The sequence below is a fragment of the Dermochelys coriacea genome, chromosome 2, assembly GCF_009764565.3.
Source record: "Dermochelys coriacea isolate rDerCor1 chromosome 2, rDerCor1.pri.v4, whole genome shotgun sequence".
In the NCBI taxonomy this organism is placed as follows: Eukaryota; Metazoa; Chordata; order Testudines; family Dermochelyidae; genus Dermochelys; species Dermochelys coriacea.
In genome coordinates, this window is record NC_050069.1 from 180,731,094 (window position 1) to 180,747,200 (window position 16,107).

At 44.4% G+C, this 16,107-nt stretch overlaps 2 protein-coding genes across 10 annotated transcripts in view; one reads left to right on the plus strand and one right to left on the minus strand.

The window, feature by feature from the left end:
• The window catches only part of AOAH (acyloxyacyl hydrolase), a 183,239-nt gene that overhangs the window by 122,546 nt on the left and 44,586 nt on the right, over positions 1–16,107 (plus strand). For 4 of the 5 annotated variants that reach the window (XM_038390784.2, XM_043508743.1, XM_038390781.2 and 1 more), the window contains one exon: positions 7,988–8,575. The exons of the other annotated variant lie outside the window; for it this stretch is intronic. In XM_038390784.2, the coding sequence (XP_038246712.1) occupies positions 7,988–8,116 (129 nt within the window). In that variant the 3' untranslated portion in view covers positions 8,117–8,575. Of the gene's footprint in view, positions 1–7,987; positions 8,576–16,107 lie in introns of those variants that run through there. 5 annotated transcript variants of the gene reach the window in all.
• The window catches only part of ANLN (anillin actin binding protein), a 44,767-nt gene continuing 42,295 nt past the window's right edge, over positions 13,636–16,107 (minus strand). For all 5 annotated transcript variants that reach the window (XM_038390696.2, XM_043508741.1, XM_038390702.2 and 2 more), the window contains 2 exons: positions 15,102–15,274; positions 13,636–14,667 (listed from right to left, as the gene is read on the minus strand). In XM_038390696.2, the coding sequence (XP_038246624.1) occupies positions 14,544–14,667; positions 15,102–15,274 (297 nt within the window). In that variant the 3' untranslated portion in view covers positions 13,636–14,543. The remainder of the gene's footprint in view (positions 14,668–15,101; positions 15,275–16,107) is intronic.

Sequence of the window (16,107 nt, forward strand, 5' to 3'; positions counted from 1 at the left end):
CATCTCTCTTTCCAAGTTAAAACAGACTCCTGCTAGAAGTGAGTCTCCTTTGCAGCAAAAAGAAAAGGAGTACTTGTGGCACCTTAGAGACTAACAAATTTATTAGCGCATAAGCTTTCGTGAGCTACAGCTCACTTCATCGGATGCATCCGATGAAGTGAGCTGTAGCTCACGAAAGCTTATGCTCTAATAAATTTGTTAGTCTCTAAGGTGCCACAAGTACTCCTTTTCTTTTTGCGAATACAGACTAACACGGCTGCTACTCTGAAACCTGTCCTTTGCAGCAGACATTCTTGCTTGGCTAACAGTACAAATAGCTTGTCACAAAAAAGTACCATCTCAGAGCCTAATGTAGTGGGGAAAGCTTGGAATGGGCTCATTTTTCACGGCAGGACTGTTTGAATGAAACATTTGCAAAGCTTGGTGAACTATTTGAGGTTAATAGGCCTGTTGTTTTTTAGTTGGCAACAGCATTGAAATAACAAATTACAGTCCAAAGCCTTGGATCTGACTGAGCTGTGCAAAGAGCAGAACCTGGGGCTTCAGGGCAGAGCAAAAGTGGTATTACATCACCTTTATGCCTTCTTATCCTGAGGCTCAGCAGAGGTTGCGCCAAGTTACCCCTAACTTCAATGGCTGCCAAAGGGCCAATAGTAGCATCCATGGATTGCCGGAGTGTATCAGTGCTCCAGGCCCCTTTTCTCCTGCCCACACTCCCTATGCTGTGAAGATGACAGAGTGAGCTACAGTAGCTGCATGCCACTAGGTGATTCTCATCTGCAAGGAGAGTTGTCAGCTGGCCACTTAGGGGACAGCTGTAAATCGGTTTTGTGCTACTGGGACATTAGAAAGTAGCTATTAACGGGGACCAGGATCTGGCCAGAGTTTAGACTTCTGTTTGGATTATTTCTCTCACCTCTACCATTAGCCTTTTGCAGCTCTTAAAGTCTAGTGCTCATGCTGTTAGCATGATGAGGAGGGCTTCGCAGTCTCTTTTTCTCTTATTTTCCAGGGGCCTGATCCGCTTTCATAGAACTGGAAGGGACCTAGAGAGGCCATTTAGTCCAGTCTCCTGCACGTGTAGCAGGACTAATTATCTAGAACAGAGGTGGGCAAACTACAACCCGCAGGCCACATCCAGCCCACGGGACTGTCTTGCCCAGCCCTTGAGCTCCTGGCCCAGGAGGCTAGCCCCCAGCCTTTCCCCTGCTGTTCCCCCCACCCGCACAGCCTCAGCTTGCTGTGCTGCCAGCACTCTGGTCCACTGCTCCTGCTGGGAAGCACTGTGGCATGGCTGCCCGTCCTGCCGCTCTGAGCGGCACGGTAAGGGAGTGGGGGGGTTGGATCAGGGGCAGGCAGTTCTGAGGGCCAGTTCTGGGACAGGGAGCGGTTGGATGGGGCAGAGGTGGTCCGGGGACAAAGAGCAGGGGGGGTTGAATAGGGGGTGGGAGTGCCGGGGGGCCTGTCGGGGGCAGGGAGGTAGAGAGGCATCAGGACGGAGGGGCCGGAGAGGGGAAGTCTTGGTCTTGCTCCTAATATATTTGTAGAATGTTTTCTTGTTACCCTTTATGGCTCTGGCTAGTTTGAGCTCATTTTGTCCCTACAGACTTGTGTTATTTGTTTATATTCATCCTTAGTAATTTGACCTAGTATCCACTTTTTGTAGGACTCTGTTTTGATTTTTAGATCACTGAAGATCTCATGGTTAAGGTGCCTATTTAAATTATCAAACCCCAACTCAACTGTGACCTAACCTTGCAGGTGTCTAAATCCCCTAGGTGTCTACATTTCTGCATTCTCCCACCTCTGATGCCTGCACAGCCCAGTCTGGTAGATGTGCGCAGGGGCCATCCAATGCAAAGGAAAAAGAGGACACAGATCAGAAATGGGGCTCACAATATTGTATGTCCTTATAATCATCATCTTTTAGACACACCTGGCTCTCTCCCCTTCAGCTCTGCCATATCTCACGTGTCTTCTTAGACGATATTTGGAGCTGGAATCCTGGCTTTGTACAGCACCTTGCACAAATCAGCTCTTTAGGCAAAAGTGTTACAACTAGCTCTAACGATAATGCTTAAGCAGAGCTGGTGGGGGAAGCACCCAGATTTCTTAGCTCTCAGTTCTGAGTGATAGCCAAATGGTCATCCTTCTCCTGCCAACCTATCCTTTCCCATAAACAATCTGGGCTCAATTTTCAAATGTAGGCATCATTACTGCAAACAGTTAACCATGTGATTAGCACAGGCAGCAGGTAGCTAAGGCTAATGAGGGTTCAGCCTCTTCTCCCCCCCCCCCCCGAATCTGAGCCACTCCTGTACACTTGCCCGCTTGGCAGGTTGAGCGCCAGCTCCAGAGAGCCAGGGCCTTGATGCTGAGCTGGCTGGGTCCCCAGCCGCAGGATGATCTGGAACAATCCCCAGACCGAGGTAGCAGGAAGGTGAGATGAGTCCACGGAACCCCAGTGGCGATTCAACCCCTCCCAAGCACAGATCGGGTTGGTGCCAGCAAGGGAGACAGAGGGAGGACTGAGGGGCAGGGGAAGGGGCTGCTGAGGTAGGAGCAAGATACAAACACAGCCAGTTGCAGCCACTGCTACTGCCACACAGATTCCTGCCATAGACACCTGTGTGACAGGGTCCTCAGAATACAAACTGGACTGTGGGACCACTGAGCCCTCCAAACCCTAGGCTGCCCCTCACACTGTGGTGCTAATATCAAGCTAAAAGCCTCTGACAGGCACTGCACTTACACAGCCATCCACAAACAGTGACACACCAAACTGAGTTACATGAATGATCTCCCAGCCATTCATAAGCCATAAATAGAGAGGCTTCAGCCAATGTCCCACCTCAGAACCGTAACGTCTTGCGCTGCTCAAGGACCCCTTGGACAGTGCAAACTTATTAACAAGTTCATCACTTCTTCATAGGAAAGTGGACATGCACCAGCCTTCGTTTTTGATTGAAGTGCTAGGGGAATCTCAGCTCAACACATTTTAGGTAAAACAAAACATTTATTAACTACAGAAAGATAGATTGTAAGTGATTATATAAGTAGCAGGCATCGAGAGCAGAGTTGGTTACCTAGGAAATAAAAATAAATTCACAATCTAAACTCTAACCTAGACTAAGCAAGACTTGAACCAAACTGTCATCCTTCCAACCTGGAACCAATCTCCCTAAGTCAAAGTCTTTATCTTCCAGATTTTGAGATGGGGGGAGAGAGGCCAAGTGATGATGTCTTCTTCCAGAGGCTAGAAAGATCCTTGCTGTGATGTGGGTTAGTCTGCCCAGCCCCGTGGAATATCTACCTTCTCTGAGAAGTCTCAGGGATAGTGGACTCTTCTTGATGGGCCATTAACAATGTCTGGGTCCTCCTTTGTTGCAACTGAAAGGCTGACTGTGGGCATTTCCCAACCTTGCAACATATTTCAGTAGCACATAAAGCAGTACTTCCTAACTTCACTTACAATGATACAACAGCACAATCCAACAGGATATTAAGGTTCAACAGATCAAGACTTTTAAAATGATACCTCACAAGGCATGCATTGTACCAAACATAGCATAATCAGAGCATAGGGGTAAATATGGGGGTTCCAGGGTGCTACTTTGAGGTACAGAATTTTCACTCCCTGAAAGGGCTTAAGTGCCACTTTCAAGCAAGTGTGGAAATGCACACCCTAATTCAAGTGCCCAAGTTTTTCATTTGGGATCCACCTATTAAGAAAGTAAATCACTCTTATAGAGACTTTACCTAAGTTGCAATGTATTTTTCCAAATGTTGAAGTGGGAACTATAGAGGGTGAGATTGTGAAAAGCACTCAGCTGTGGCCTATCTCTGCCTCTACTGCAGTGGGCACAGTCAGGCCAAGGCTAAGTGATTTTGAGAATCCCATCCTTAATGTTGTCTTGTGATTCATTCCTTCAGGGAAGTTACATCAGGCTGTATTTATACTGTAATTTTTTTTGAGAGTTTTTTAAAAAAGACAGTAAATACCATTATTTTCCTTTAAGCTCCCAGAATCTGTTTTACTAGAAAAATCCCACTAAAAGTCATTGCAAGGCCTACGTAGCTTTAAGGGCAATGGTTGTTTTAAAAGCAGCCGATTACTTTGTACATATGACACGACCATGCATTTCAACAGGCTCCTATAAAAACAAAACCGTTATTTGTTTCATGAATCTACAAAAAAAAAATTCTAAGCCCTGAGTCACAATCAGAGCCTGTATGAGATGCTCTAGAGGATTTCTAATGATTACGTACAGGCAGGAAAACACAGCTTTAGGGTGATTAGAGTCTCCCTTAAGTCATGACAAAATCCATTTTTATGAGAAAGACAAAGCTAAAATGACATGTGGACAAGTTATGTAATTAAAATTAAAGGGAAATGTACCCTGCCCCAGCTCTCAGCAGCTCGACCAAACAAAAAACAAAAAAACCATGCACGGCCAGATCCCCACTGGTGTAAATTGGTATAGCTCCCCATTGAAATCAGATAGTATACTTTTCTGCAGTTGTAGGTTCCTGGCTGACATCTGACCCTTCTGGGTCTCTGCTCATCTGGCAGGTACTTAGTAGCACATGCAAAATGCAGTTGGTGATCTTCTTAGCCATTTGATTTAGGTACAAACAAATGTCCACAACCTGCTGCTAGAATTGGTACTCTTGTTGGCTTTGAAGAAAACCAAAAATGATCCAGTGCTGAGATTCTCATCCCCAAAGCGGCCTTTTTGGTCAGAGTTGAAGCTCATTGGTACCACAGTGTCAGATCAGTTGAGTGCCACATCTTGGCCACTCACTAGACTGCTGTGAGGGGACTTAGGGTATGTCTATACTACCCGCCGGATCAGCAGGCAGCAATCGGTCCAGGGGGGGTTGATTTATCACGTCTAGTCTAGACACGATAAATCGACCCCCCAGCGCTCTCCCGTCGACTCCTGTACTCCACCACCGCTAGAGGTGCAGGTGGAGTCGATGGGGGAGCGGCAGCAGTCGACTCACCGCAGTGAAGACACCGCGGTGAGTAGGTCTAAGTACGTCAACTTCAACTATGTTATTCATGTAGCTGAAGTTGCGTAACTTAGATAGATTCCCACCAGTGTAGACCAGGCCTCAGACACCAGATCCCATATGTTTTAAGCTTCTTGAGATTGAACAAAGTCCAGTCACTGCCATGGGTTCCCTAGGCACACTCATGGGGTGTAGATCTTCTATCTGACATACCCTGCTGGGAGCTTAGACCACAAGGCCCACTGCCCAATCTGGCACCAGGTCACAGCCCTCAGATTACTACCTACCTCGACAGCTTAAACATAACCTCTCCCAAAACTCCACCTGCAGTTGTGAACCTTCTGGTTTTACCAGCTCCAGGGGCCTCTGATAAGGTAGACTCCTGTGCAAAGTCTCTATGTGGCCTATGTTTAACACAATGGTTCTCAAACTGGTGACCCCTTTCACATAGCAAGCCTCTGAGTGTGACACCCTCCCCCCCTTAAATATATTTTTAAAAGTGTTTTTAATTTATAACAGCATTATAAATGATGGAGGTAAAGCAGGGCTTGGGCTGGAGGCTGACAGCTCACGACCCCCATGTATTAACCTCGCAACCCCCAGTTTGAGAACCCTGAGTTTAACACATTATTGCTCTCCCTTTAATAGCACAAGACACCAACAGATTCACACAAAAATAACCTACCCTCATTGCCCTGTCTCAGTTTCCTCACCACCCCAGACCATTCATTGCGCTGGAGTCAGGGGAGCCATCATTTGTGTTCTGAACAACTGAGCCTTCTTTTCCCAGCTTGTCTCCTGTGACCTCATCTGCTCCATCCCCTTCTCCTCTCCTGCCCAACCTTCCCAGGGCTCTTTCAATCTCATGGGTAGGTGACTCAAGGAGCAGCCTTGACAGGTGATCACAAGCCACTAGCAGGTGCCAAGTGTCCTTTCCCCTGATAAATCAGGTTTCAGAGTAGCAGCCGTGTTAGTCTGTATTCACAAAAAGAAAAGGAGGACTTGTGGCACCTTAGAGACTAACAAATTTATTTGAGCATAAGCTTTCGTGAGCTACAGCTCACTTCATCGGATGCATTGCGTCTCTAAGGTGCCACAAGTACTCCTTTTCTTCCTGATAAATCAGTATCCTCAGTGGGAGCCAACCTGTTGCCCAGGATGGTGGATGTAGAACAGAGGACCAGCCTGGGTTAATGACCCTGTGTTGTCAACCCTGTACCTCTCAGAATTTCAGTCCACCGCGGAGATAACTAGCCTTTGCAGTTAAAATGAAGTTTGCAGCTTGTAAAACAATGTACACAGAGTTCAGTTTCTCACAGAATCCATAAATTGTAGAGATTCTCCCAAACATCAGGCAAAGCAAAATAGAAACACTCATGCTAGCCTCTGTTCACCTGTTCTGTGAAGAAATGGACTTCAGTCTTCTGGGCCATCATTAAAAGTGCCTTTCACAGATACAGAATTTAAAAAAAAAATCCTTTAAAACAAAAATCTCCAAAGCATTGGGATTTTGAGCCTACTCTGAAACATCTGTGTTGGACAAGCAATTTGGTCCCATCATCTCACCATCATCTTTAATGTAATGGCTTTGTTAGTCCTATTTTAGTCTTGTAATTATAATCAATGCAACAGTGGATCTTCTGAGATGAAAGTAAAGCAACCGTATAATCAAAATGAAGAGGTAGAATTGTAGATCAGAAATTATGGTTTTAAAAAAAAAAGCATTAACTGCATATGAAAGAACTTTTGTTACAGAAGAGTCAGACTGAAATAGAGCTACTTTAAAAAAAAAAAGTGTTTTTTTGCACTGAAGTTGTATTGTTTATCAAATCACCCTCTTGCCCTTCTACAGTGTTTAAGCAGCCACTTTGGGAAGACAGTCACTCTGCTAATGAAGGGACTAATTAAGACATATGTAACTAATCAATGCAGTCTTCATGCAAAGGGACTGGCAATCAACCAGCACCACTCCTGAAGTAGCACTTGCTGGTTTGATCTCATTTTCAGAGGAGCTGAGCACCTGCGGTTCCCATTGACTTCAAGGGGGGTAAAAGGGATTTGCAAAAGCACCTGACTGATTCAGGCACAAAAAGTCCTTTGACTTTCAACAGATTTTTGCTTTAAATCCTGAAGGTGCTTTTGAAAGCTCCTCTAAGAGTGTTCACTACCTCTGAAAAATCAGGCCCAGTTTGTTTGTTTGAAATAGCAGCTCACTGAGAAGGCAGCAGCTATACGAGGCTGTAGCCTGCAACAGAATATGCTGCCTTGAATGCAGCAGAGTGGACTAGATGACCTAGTGAGGTCCCTTCCAGTCCTATACTTCTGAGGTTCTCTGCTTGAGACTTGCAGCCAATTTACCCATTTTTTCATACCTCATAATAATCTGAAAGCACATCTAAAAATGAATTTTAAGTAGCTGCTGCATAGAGCTGTCTACAGGTACAAGCAGCCTAGATTACTTTCCTTCTCTGATGAGTGGCTTGAACAAGACAGTTTCATTCAAGTGCTTGTTTAATCTAAGATTAGAAAAACCTGCAAAAATAAAGGCTACCAGCTAAACCTGCTTCCAATTACAAGGACCAGTCACTTTCCTCAGGTCAATTGCATCTTAGATCTCATACCAGGAACACCACTTCCGCCCAGCTCCTTGCTGTGCCTAGGAGTTGGACTGAATGACCTTGCCCCAGTAGTACCATCTCTTCTCTTCTATTCCAGATTTGCTTTACTTCCTCACAAAAAGAAAATATTGCACCTGCTCACTGTATAAGTGGAACTGACCTGCAGGTGTAAGGAAAGCAGGATTCTGCCCATCAGAGTGAATGCTCTTGGGGGCAGGGACTGTCTTTTTGTTCTGTGTTTGTACAGCACCTTGCACAATGAAGTACTGCTCCATGCTGAATGCTCCTAGGCACTATGATAATACATATAAAAACAATAAGAAACTGACAGTATTTATGTAAACTGTTTGCAGATTACTTCAGCCCTGGGGGCACGCATTATCTGGCAGAAGGCACTAAGCGAATGGCCCCATGTGCTTGGAAAGGAGAATCCCTTCAATAAACAGATTGAAGGTATTTTCAAAGATCAAGGGGGACACTGAGTTCAACATTGCCTGAGCCATGCAGCACTATCTATTCTTACTAGTGTCTTCCAGGCTGCAAAGAAAAGAAACAAAGCCAGCCTCTTTTGGCCAGATGACATAAGAGCCATCTTTCCAAAAAGTGTTGCACCTCATCTGCAAAGCTACATACATGAGTAACCTAGGCTTTAGCTATGGTTATGTACAGAGTCATGAAAATGAATCAATGGATGTTTACCAACAGGACTATTTAACCACCTCAATCTACAACAGGGCTTTCTCTGCCTCTAGTAAATTGAAGAAGCCTACCTCAGGATTTCTTTGGTGATCTCCCTGTGGATGACTTTGAGTTTTTGTTTGATCGGATTAACCATTCATTGATGTTGCCATAAATTGTATATAATGGTTTGTATGGCTGTGTCGATCTTTTATTAAAACTGCTATTTGCTTATTAAAAATGTGCCATGGATGACTATGAAACAGAATTTTGATTTGCTTGGCAGCGCTAAGTCAATCTGATTGAGCAGAGGTGTTTCCCCTGCCCCCATTGATAGTATGTAGGGTCCATCTTGACAACCCTTTATGCATCTGGAAAAAAGATATAGTTAAACTCTTTAAAAAAGTAGTATTATTTACACTATTTGTGAGTTGTCAAAGTCACACAAAAATACTGGGGCCAGCCTGCAGCCTTTACTCACATGAAGCTTTTGAAGCTAAGAAGGGGTCAGTTCAGGTTAGGACTCTATATACAAGTGATAGAGGGTTGGATCCATTGGTAGCAGTGACATCACGGCAAGCAGGTAAATGTAGCAAACAAAAACAGTTACAAAGTTAGACTTTGCATAAACTTTTAGCCCTAATGAAGAAGAGTTCATGCCCCTTATTCCATTCCTTATACCAATCTATACATGAGCGGTGCTAGCCAGTAGGAAAAATCTGTTAAACAAGCATACTTAGGTCCACATAATATAGTTAAAGCATTAAAGAATACAGCCTGTGATCAGATTGTAAGCACTCTGGGGCAGGGACTGTCTTTGTTCTCTGTTTTGTACAGTGCTTAGCACAATGGAGTCCTAGTTCATCATGGAGGCTTCCAGATGCTACCGCAATACAAATAGTAGGCAATATGGCCTAAGCCTGCAAGCTTCCGAGTGCACTTAACTCATATTGAAGTCAGCGTGAAGTGAGGCTGCTCAGTACTGCAGGTAAGCTGGGGGTGAGTTGTAACTACTGTGTCTGCTGCTATTAACTGAGCCGTCAAGCTGGCAGGCCACAAACCCCAAATTGGCTGTGGGTTCTAGCCTTAGATTTCAGCAAACCAAGTATGTAGGGTAAACTCATCAGACACTAATACATCAGTCACAGACAGGCCCCTTATCTAGCTTATTACCTAGGCAAGCCCGCCTTTATGATGGATGGTCCCTTACACCAAAAGAAAAAAAAACAACATTATTCCCAGTCCTAAAGGACCAGTCACTTACCCCAGGTCAATTGCATCTTAAACTCTTGTAGCCAATCCTTGAATTAATTAGGAGAAGGGAAGTTTTTTACAAGGTTAAACATACACAGTGGTTTGCAACCTATTTACCAGTGTGGACTGCAGGTTGAGACCAGCAGCAGACACACACTGGCCCACCCAGCCCTGTGCTGCTAGCATGCCCCTTTCTCTCAGGGGCAGGCCCACGCCACGTACCACACTGACCTCCTGCACAACACCCCCATCCCGATTCCCTATGCCCAGTGCCACCTCTACAGACCCCCAACTGCACAGCGCCCTGCACAAACCACCCCACCCATGGCCAAGCTCCAACACAAACCACCCAGTGCCCCCTACCCCCTCACTGCCCACAGCTCCCCCTCCAAACCCACTCTCCCACGCCCCACTGGGAGGTGACTGTGTCTGCTGGGGATCACAGTGGCCCCTCGGAAGAGATGCGATCAGCCAGGTTGGCGCAGGAGCAGGGCTTGCCCAGGCAAGGCGCCCTCAGGACCCACTTACCCAGCAGGGCACCTTACATTGGACTGCTGAGCTCTTCCCCTGCCACAGGGGGCTGCTTCGTCTTCGCTGCTGGAAGGAAAGCTCCAGCAGGACTGCGTGCATTGGTGGATTAGCTAATGGGGCCCATGCCTGGAAAAACGTTAGCCCTGCCCTGCTCCCCGGCAGGAGTGCCGGGGGAAGCCCAGTGCCCAAACTGCAGCTGCAGCCCTGGGACGGGAGGAGCCGTCTCCCAGCCTCAGGGCAGTGGCTCTCACCCTTGCTACGGCCCTGGGACCATGGCGGCGGGGGTGATGGTGGTAGGGAGCAGAACTTCTCTGGTCTCGGGCCACAGTGGGGGGGGTGCAAATGGGGGAGGACCATGAGTGGAACAGGGGCAGGGGCCACAGGAGAACGGGCAGAATGGGTATGGCTATGGGCAGGGCAGTAGGCAGAAGGGGTGTGGAGCCCCCCCTTGCTCTGGCCCAGGGCCCCACAAAACTTTAATCTGCCTATGGCCATGTGGTGCTGTCTCCCACCCCCGACCAGACCAGAGTGGGAAACTTTTGAGCACACAGCTGGACCCCAGCAGCGCTCCAATTGGGCTGCATGCAGCCCACAGGCCAAGAACCACTGACATACACACAAATGTGTCAGTTTTATGTTTCTAAAGGGAATAGAAGCTTCTTTAACAAGCAATCGTGGGTATAATAGGCCAGAGGAGGCCAATAGTCCTCCCCAAACAGGATGCAGCACACCTCCCTTTGGCCTTACCCACACTACATTCCCCAAGGCCCTGCTCCCACCTCCTGCTCTTCCCCATGGCCCCACTCACACTGCACCTCTTCCTGCCCCTCCTACCTCTTCCCCTCCCTCCCCTCATGCCTTTTTACTCCTTGAAAGGCCAGGGAGGAGGGGAGAAACAGGACTGTAAGGGGATGGGGGTGGAGAGGAAGGGGCAGGACAGCCCCGCAGGGAGGAGGTGAAGAGGTTCAGGTGGCAGGCAGGGCACCTTGGGGGAGGGGCATGAGCAATGGGCAAGCCTCAGGGGGTAGGGGGCAAGCAGGAATGGGGCCTGGGGTGAAACCTCCAGGGCAGGAGGCTGAACAGGGAGTAGGACCATGGTCCAGGCACTGATAGGGAGCCTCCAGCACTCCAGCCCAGCCTCCCCAAGTGCAGGAGTCACATGCCACCCATCTGAGCTATATACACATGTCCTTTAAGTCTAATCCAGGCTAAAGACTGGGGCTCTCTTGCTTATACCTAGAAAACCTTGCCCTCAAGCAACAGCCAGCTACAGTTCCTTCATGTCAGGGCTTTTATTTTTATTGCTCCCCTACCCCTGCTTTGAGTTGCAAACTTAGCTGGTGGGGAAAAAAGCAATCAAAAACACTTTTGTCCTCTGATGTTCGAGAATAGTTTGTTTGGAGTCAAGATGCGTTTCCTGTGGGACATGACTTAACACCTTCTATTGGAAGCCAGCATTTCACTCTAATTATCTCTTTCCTGTCTGGTGATTTACAAAGGCTTATAATTCAAACACTTAAATAGACTAATAAAATTAAAATATCCATTCCCATTTAAACCACTTTTTTCCCCGGTCCTCTTGTCACACTCACTGGAGGTGCTACAGTCAGCAGCCCCGATTCAAAGCACATGGGAACAAATTTAGTTAAAATACAATAATTCCTTTTTTAAAAAAATTAGTTGCTTTCAAGCCCCTCAAATAGCTTTTATAGTTCACATTTAAGAGGATTAAAGAGAAAAGTCACTGAAATATAACCACTGAAAATTTAAACTGTTCACTGATAAACTAATGAAACATGTTTCTGCTCACTGTAAGCCTACATGACTCAGTTGCCCCCTGGATTGTATTTAAAACCCATCATCCAGGTCAGCTTTAATACTAAAATAAATTAATGCGAGTAGAAAGGCAAAACTGTGTGTTACGAGAATAAGTATTTTATCACCCAGGTTGATTGACCAATACCCTTGAGTGAGTTAGAGTTTGGATCTCCTGCCTAAGACGACATTTCTCACATCAGCCTGTCATGGGATCTGAGTGCACCATGTATTTACAGACTAAAATTTAGAAATGCACTATTTTTCTCCTTCCACCAATAAAGCTAAGCTTCCTTTGTACAGTAAGACCTACTCTATAGATATCAGTTTTCCAAAGTTTTAAAAACACTTCCATACACACAAAATTTTGGATCCAATCTCTTGCTGTTTTATTAGGGCTGGAAGCTAGCTATGGAAGGATGGGAGTCCCTGGCTTTCTGTTGGGACAGAGATCCCATTTCTAGTTTTAGAGTTGCAAGGTATCAAATATACCCATCACTGTGCAGGAATTATGTTGGCAATAGAAGGCTTTTAAGCTGCTCAAGTGTTTGGACTACTTGCAGTTCAAAAAGGGATTGATTGTGAACAGCATGCAAATGAAGTGGTCAGTAGTTCAAAATAGAGTCCAAAGTTTATTTCAATAAAATTTAAATTCACAGATAGGCCTGATAAAAAAAAGCAGGGGGGGGGCAGTTTTCTGTAACTTGCATTGAATTCTGAAGTACCTACATTTCATGTGTCATCAGCTCCATTACCCTCAGCTTGGGAGGTCTCTCTTGACGCTGCTTTGAGCATTGCTTATGGTTTTGAGTGTGTCCATCACTGGTGGCCAAGAGTCTTTCTTTGCAATTTTCCTGGAAGCTGTTCACTTGTGAAAGAAGATAGGTGCATAAACTTGGAGACTATGCTCTATCTGGATAGAGGACTTTAGACACTGGAAGTTCAAGCTTCATGCTGCCCTGCCAACTTGCTTCAGTCCTGACCAGGATGGACCACTGCTAGTCTCCATACCCAACACTTGGGCTCTGATTAAATTGCCAGGAGGGTAGAGGTCTGTAGCATGATTACTTGACCTCTGAACTGGAGTGAATGTACCTAACAAACAGACCAGACAATTGTCAGATCACTACAGACTTAGTATGGTATGGACCAGACATCAACAATGCATCTTGTTTTCTATATACAAGTCAGTCTTCCCCACCACTGAGCACAACCCAATCCACCATCTGTATATGGACTAGAAGCCCTGAAATGTTCTCTTCTCCCCCACCAATCCAAAGTTTACTTCTATTACTGCAGACGACCCATTTCTGAGAAGCTTACTCAGTGTTTTTATTCTTTACATAAAGGGAATAAAATAAATCTTAATACATCATTCTGAAATATTTAAAGACACAAAAAAACTAGATTCAAGAGCGATAGTACAAAATGACAGGATGAAAGGTATGGGTGACAGAATTTAGTGTTTCAAGTGTAAAATTTAACAGTTTATAGCGATTTAAAAGTACACTACTGCACTCGCAGTAGTGCTATAGTACTTTACACTAAGCCCAGTGGAAAGCTTGTGAACATTGCATATTTGGACTTTAACTGAGTAGTTCTGCCATTTTACTGATGGCCTGAAGTACAGAGAGTTTTACCTGCACCTACAGCAAACTCTATGCTATTACTTATGGCCAGAAAACTATTAGTTGGTATATAGCAGCTTTGTTGAGTTTTATTAAAAAACAATTTTACAATATATTTTCCTGGTGCTCAAATGCGGAATAGTGAGAATTATAGTCTGTACAAATCATGAGATTCCAGAACCACACATTTGGGCAGTTTGAAACTAAATTTATAAAAACCCTAGTAAAATATTCAAGACATTTTATTTCTATGAAAATGTGCAACATACTGCATACATAATTCAACTCCTGTAAACCACATAGTGTGTGCCATGCACTTGTCCATAAACTGGTTTGTATAAGAAATGGCAGACAAGATTAAGAATGTAAGAAACAAATAGTTATGGATGTATCTGTACATTTTTTGTTCTGCTCACAAGTAGTTTCCACAAGTGAAAGTTTATACTGCGTGCTGTAAAGTGCACAAAACTGGCAACTTTTATGCCTAAGGAAAAACTACTAAAAACTTCAAAGCATTGAAGTTCCTTCCTGCTTCAGCACTCTACCTAGTAAACTGCGTGTACTCTGAGGAGTCACTGTTCCCTTAAGGAAAATACAGTTAACTAGTACACTTGTGTTTTACAAGAAATTTCTGATTTCCTGTGATAAACCTAAGTCCTGATTTAGCTGTTTCAGAATAAACTGATATTTTAAGAGAACATACTAAGCTGTATAGATTTCCAAGAAGTGGAGGTTTATATTTAGCACATTCAAAGAACTTAATTGCTTCCTGTCACACTCATAAATGTTAGGAAAAAAAAGATCAGTTAAAATTCTAAGAGAAATACAAATACTGCATAATATAGTCCTGTATAATGAATGGCACATGCTCTTCCAGATTTAAAGCATAAAGTATAATAAGTAACCCAGAGGACCTTAGACAATCCTACATATAAAAGGATTATAATATAATTTCTGTTTGTTTTCTTGTACATAAAATCTCATGGCAATTTTCCTTTTAGTTTCAAGGCTTTCCAATAGGTTTATAGCATGCATCAGGCTGCCACATACGAAGGTCAACAAGAACTTGGTTGAGTTTTTGCATCCAAAGGTTACGCTCTTCTTTAGTATCAGCAGATAACCAGTTCCTTTAAAAAAAAAAAAAATTAATAAGATCTGTTGCGTCATCCTTCTCTCTCCATCCAAGTCACTAAGGCCAACCACCCTTCCGAAAATGTCCTGTTAGTCCTCCAACCAATCAAGACTCAGAGCTCAAAAAAAAAATGGAGGGAAAAAACAACAAACAACAAAAAAAACACACTTGCTCGCCACACAAAGTGCTGTCAGGACACTAATACTGCTCTCAAAATGAGAGCTGCGGTTCCTCATTCTCACAAGTCTGGATGTGAGCAGAACAGCGAAACAGAACTAAACAAAATGGCTCAAGATTAACCCACTCAGTGTCTTAACATGGCAGTGGATAATGATCCTATTCAAATTCTGAAGATCAACAGCATCATAGCCTGTTAATATCAATCCTAATACGCTGCAGAAAGGTTACAGCTCATATTTATTCACTTACTTGGTAACACAGAGAGTGTCTTTACATTGGCTGACCAGAGTCTCTCTATCATCTTCCCTCTGAGGTCGGACAGTGATTAGCTCAAAAGTGTTGGGTCGGGCACAGAACTCTCTGTTGGCTGGTTCAATCCGACGATTAGTGCAGTTTGCCAAGTTTATCCGGCCCATAGGATGCTGAAAGTTAGTGGAAAAGTCAGGTTATAGCAAACAGGATTTCTAATTCTACATAGCACTGTTTGCCAAAAGGTATCCCATGATGTGCACCCAGAACAGATTTTCCACCCATACACAAACAGGGTTCACTTCACCCAAAAGTTGAAACAGACATATCTGGAATGGGAGACTGCAGATATTACAGTGGAATAAGCAAGCCCTACCCTGCCATGTATTACATGGCTGCAGAATTCAATACTTGCTACAGAACTATGCTCCAGCATCTATTTAAATTTTCAGAGTTGAATGATATAATGGGTGTGGGGGGGAGGAGAGAGTCAGACAATTATTGAATTACAATTGTCAACATCACATGTCAAAATATACAAAATAAATATCCTTAAATCAAACTACGTTCTCAAGAAGCACTTTTCTTACTTTACCTATATGTAAATTTCAGTCACCATCATCTATGGAAAAAAATTGTTGGTTTGTGTGTGTATACTGTGAAATTGACATTTATAAACAAAAAAATAAAATCCTTCCAAACCTACTCATTAGTCACAAAGATAGCTTTGGAAGTATGAACCAAAGCTGATGCAGTGATGGTTGCCCAAATCTATTGAAAGCCTGAAACAGTAGCATTGAGATGTAAACTGCACCATTCATTTTAGCGTACAGCATGATTCTATAGCCACAGGATTTGGTATAAGGAAAGTTAGTTGTATTATATTGTATGATCCCTGCACTGTTCCACAGAGGGAGAGCTGTAGTCTAGGCTTGCAGCTAGGGAGCCAGGAGAACAAGGTTAGGGCTCACAAGCTGAGCCACTTAAGGGATTTCCCTTGGCACAT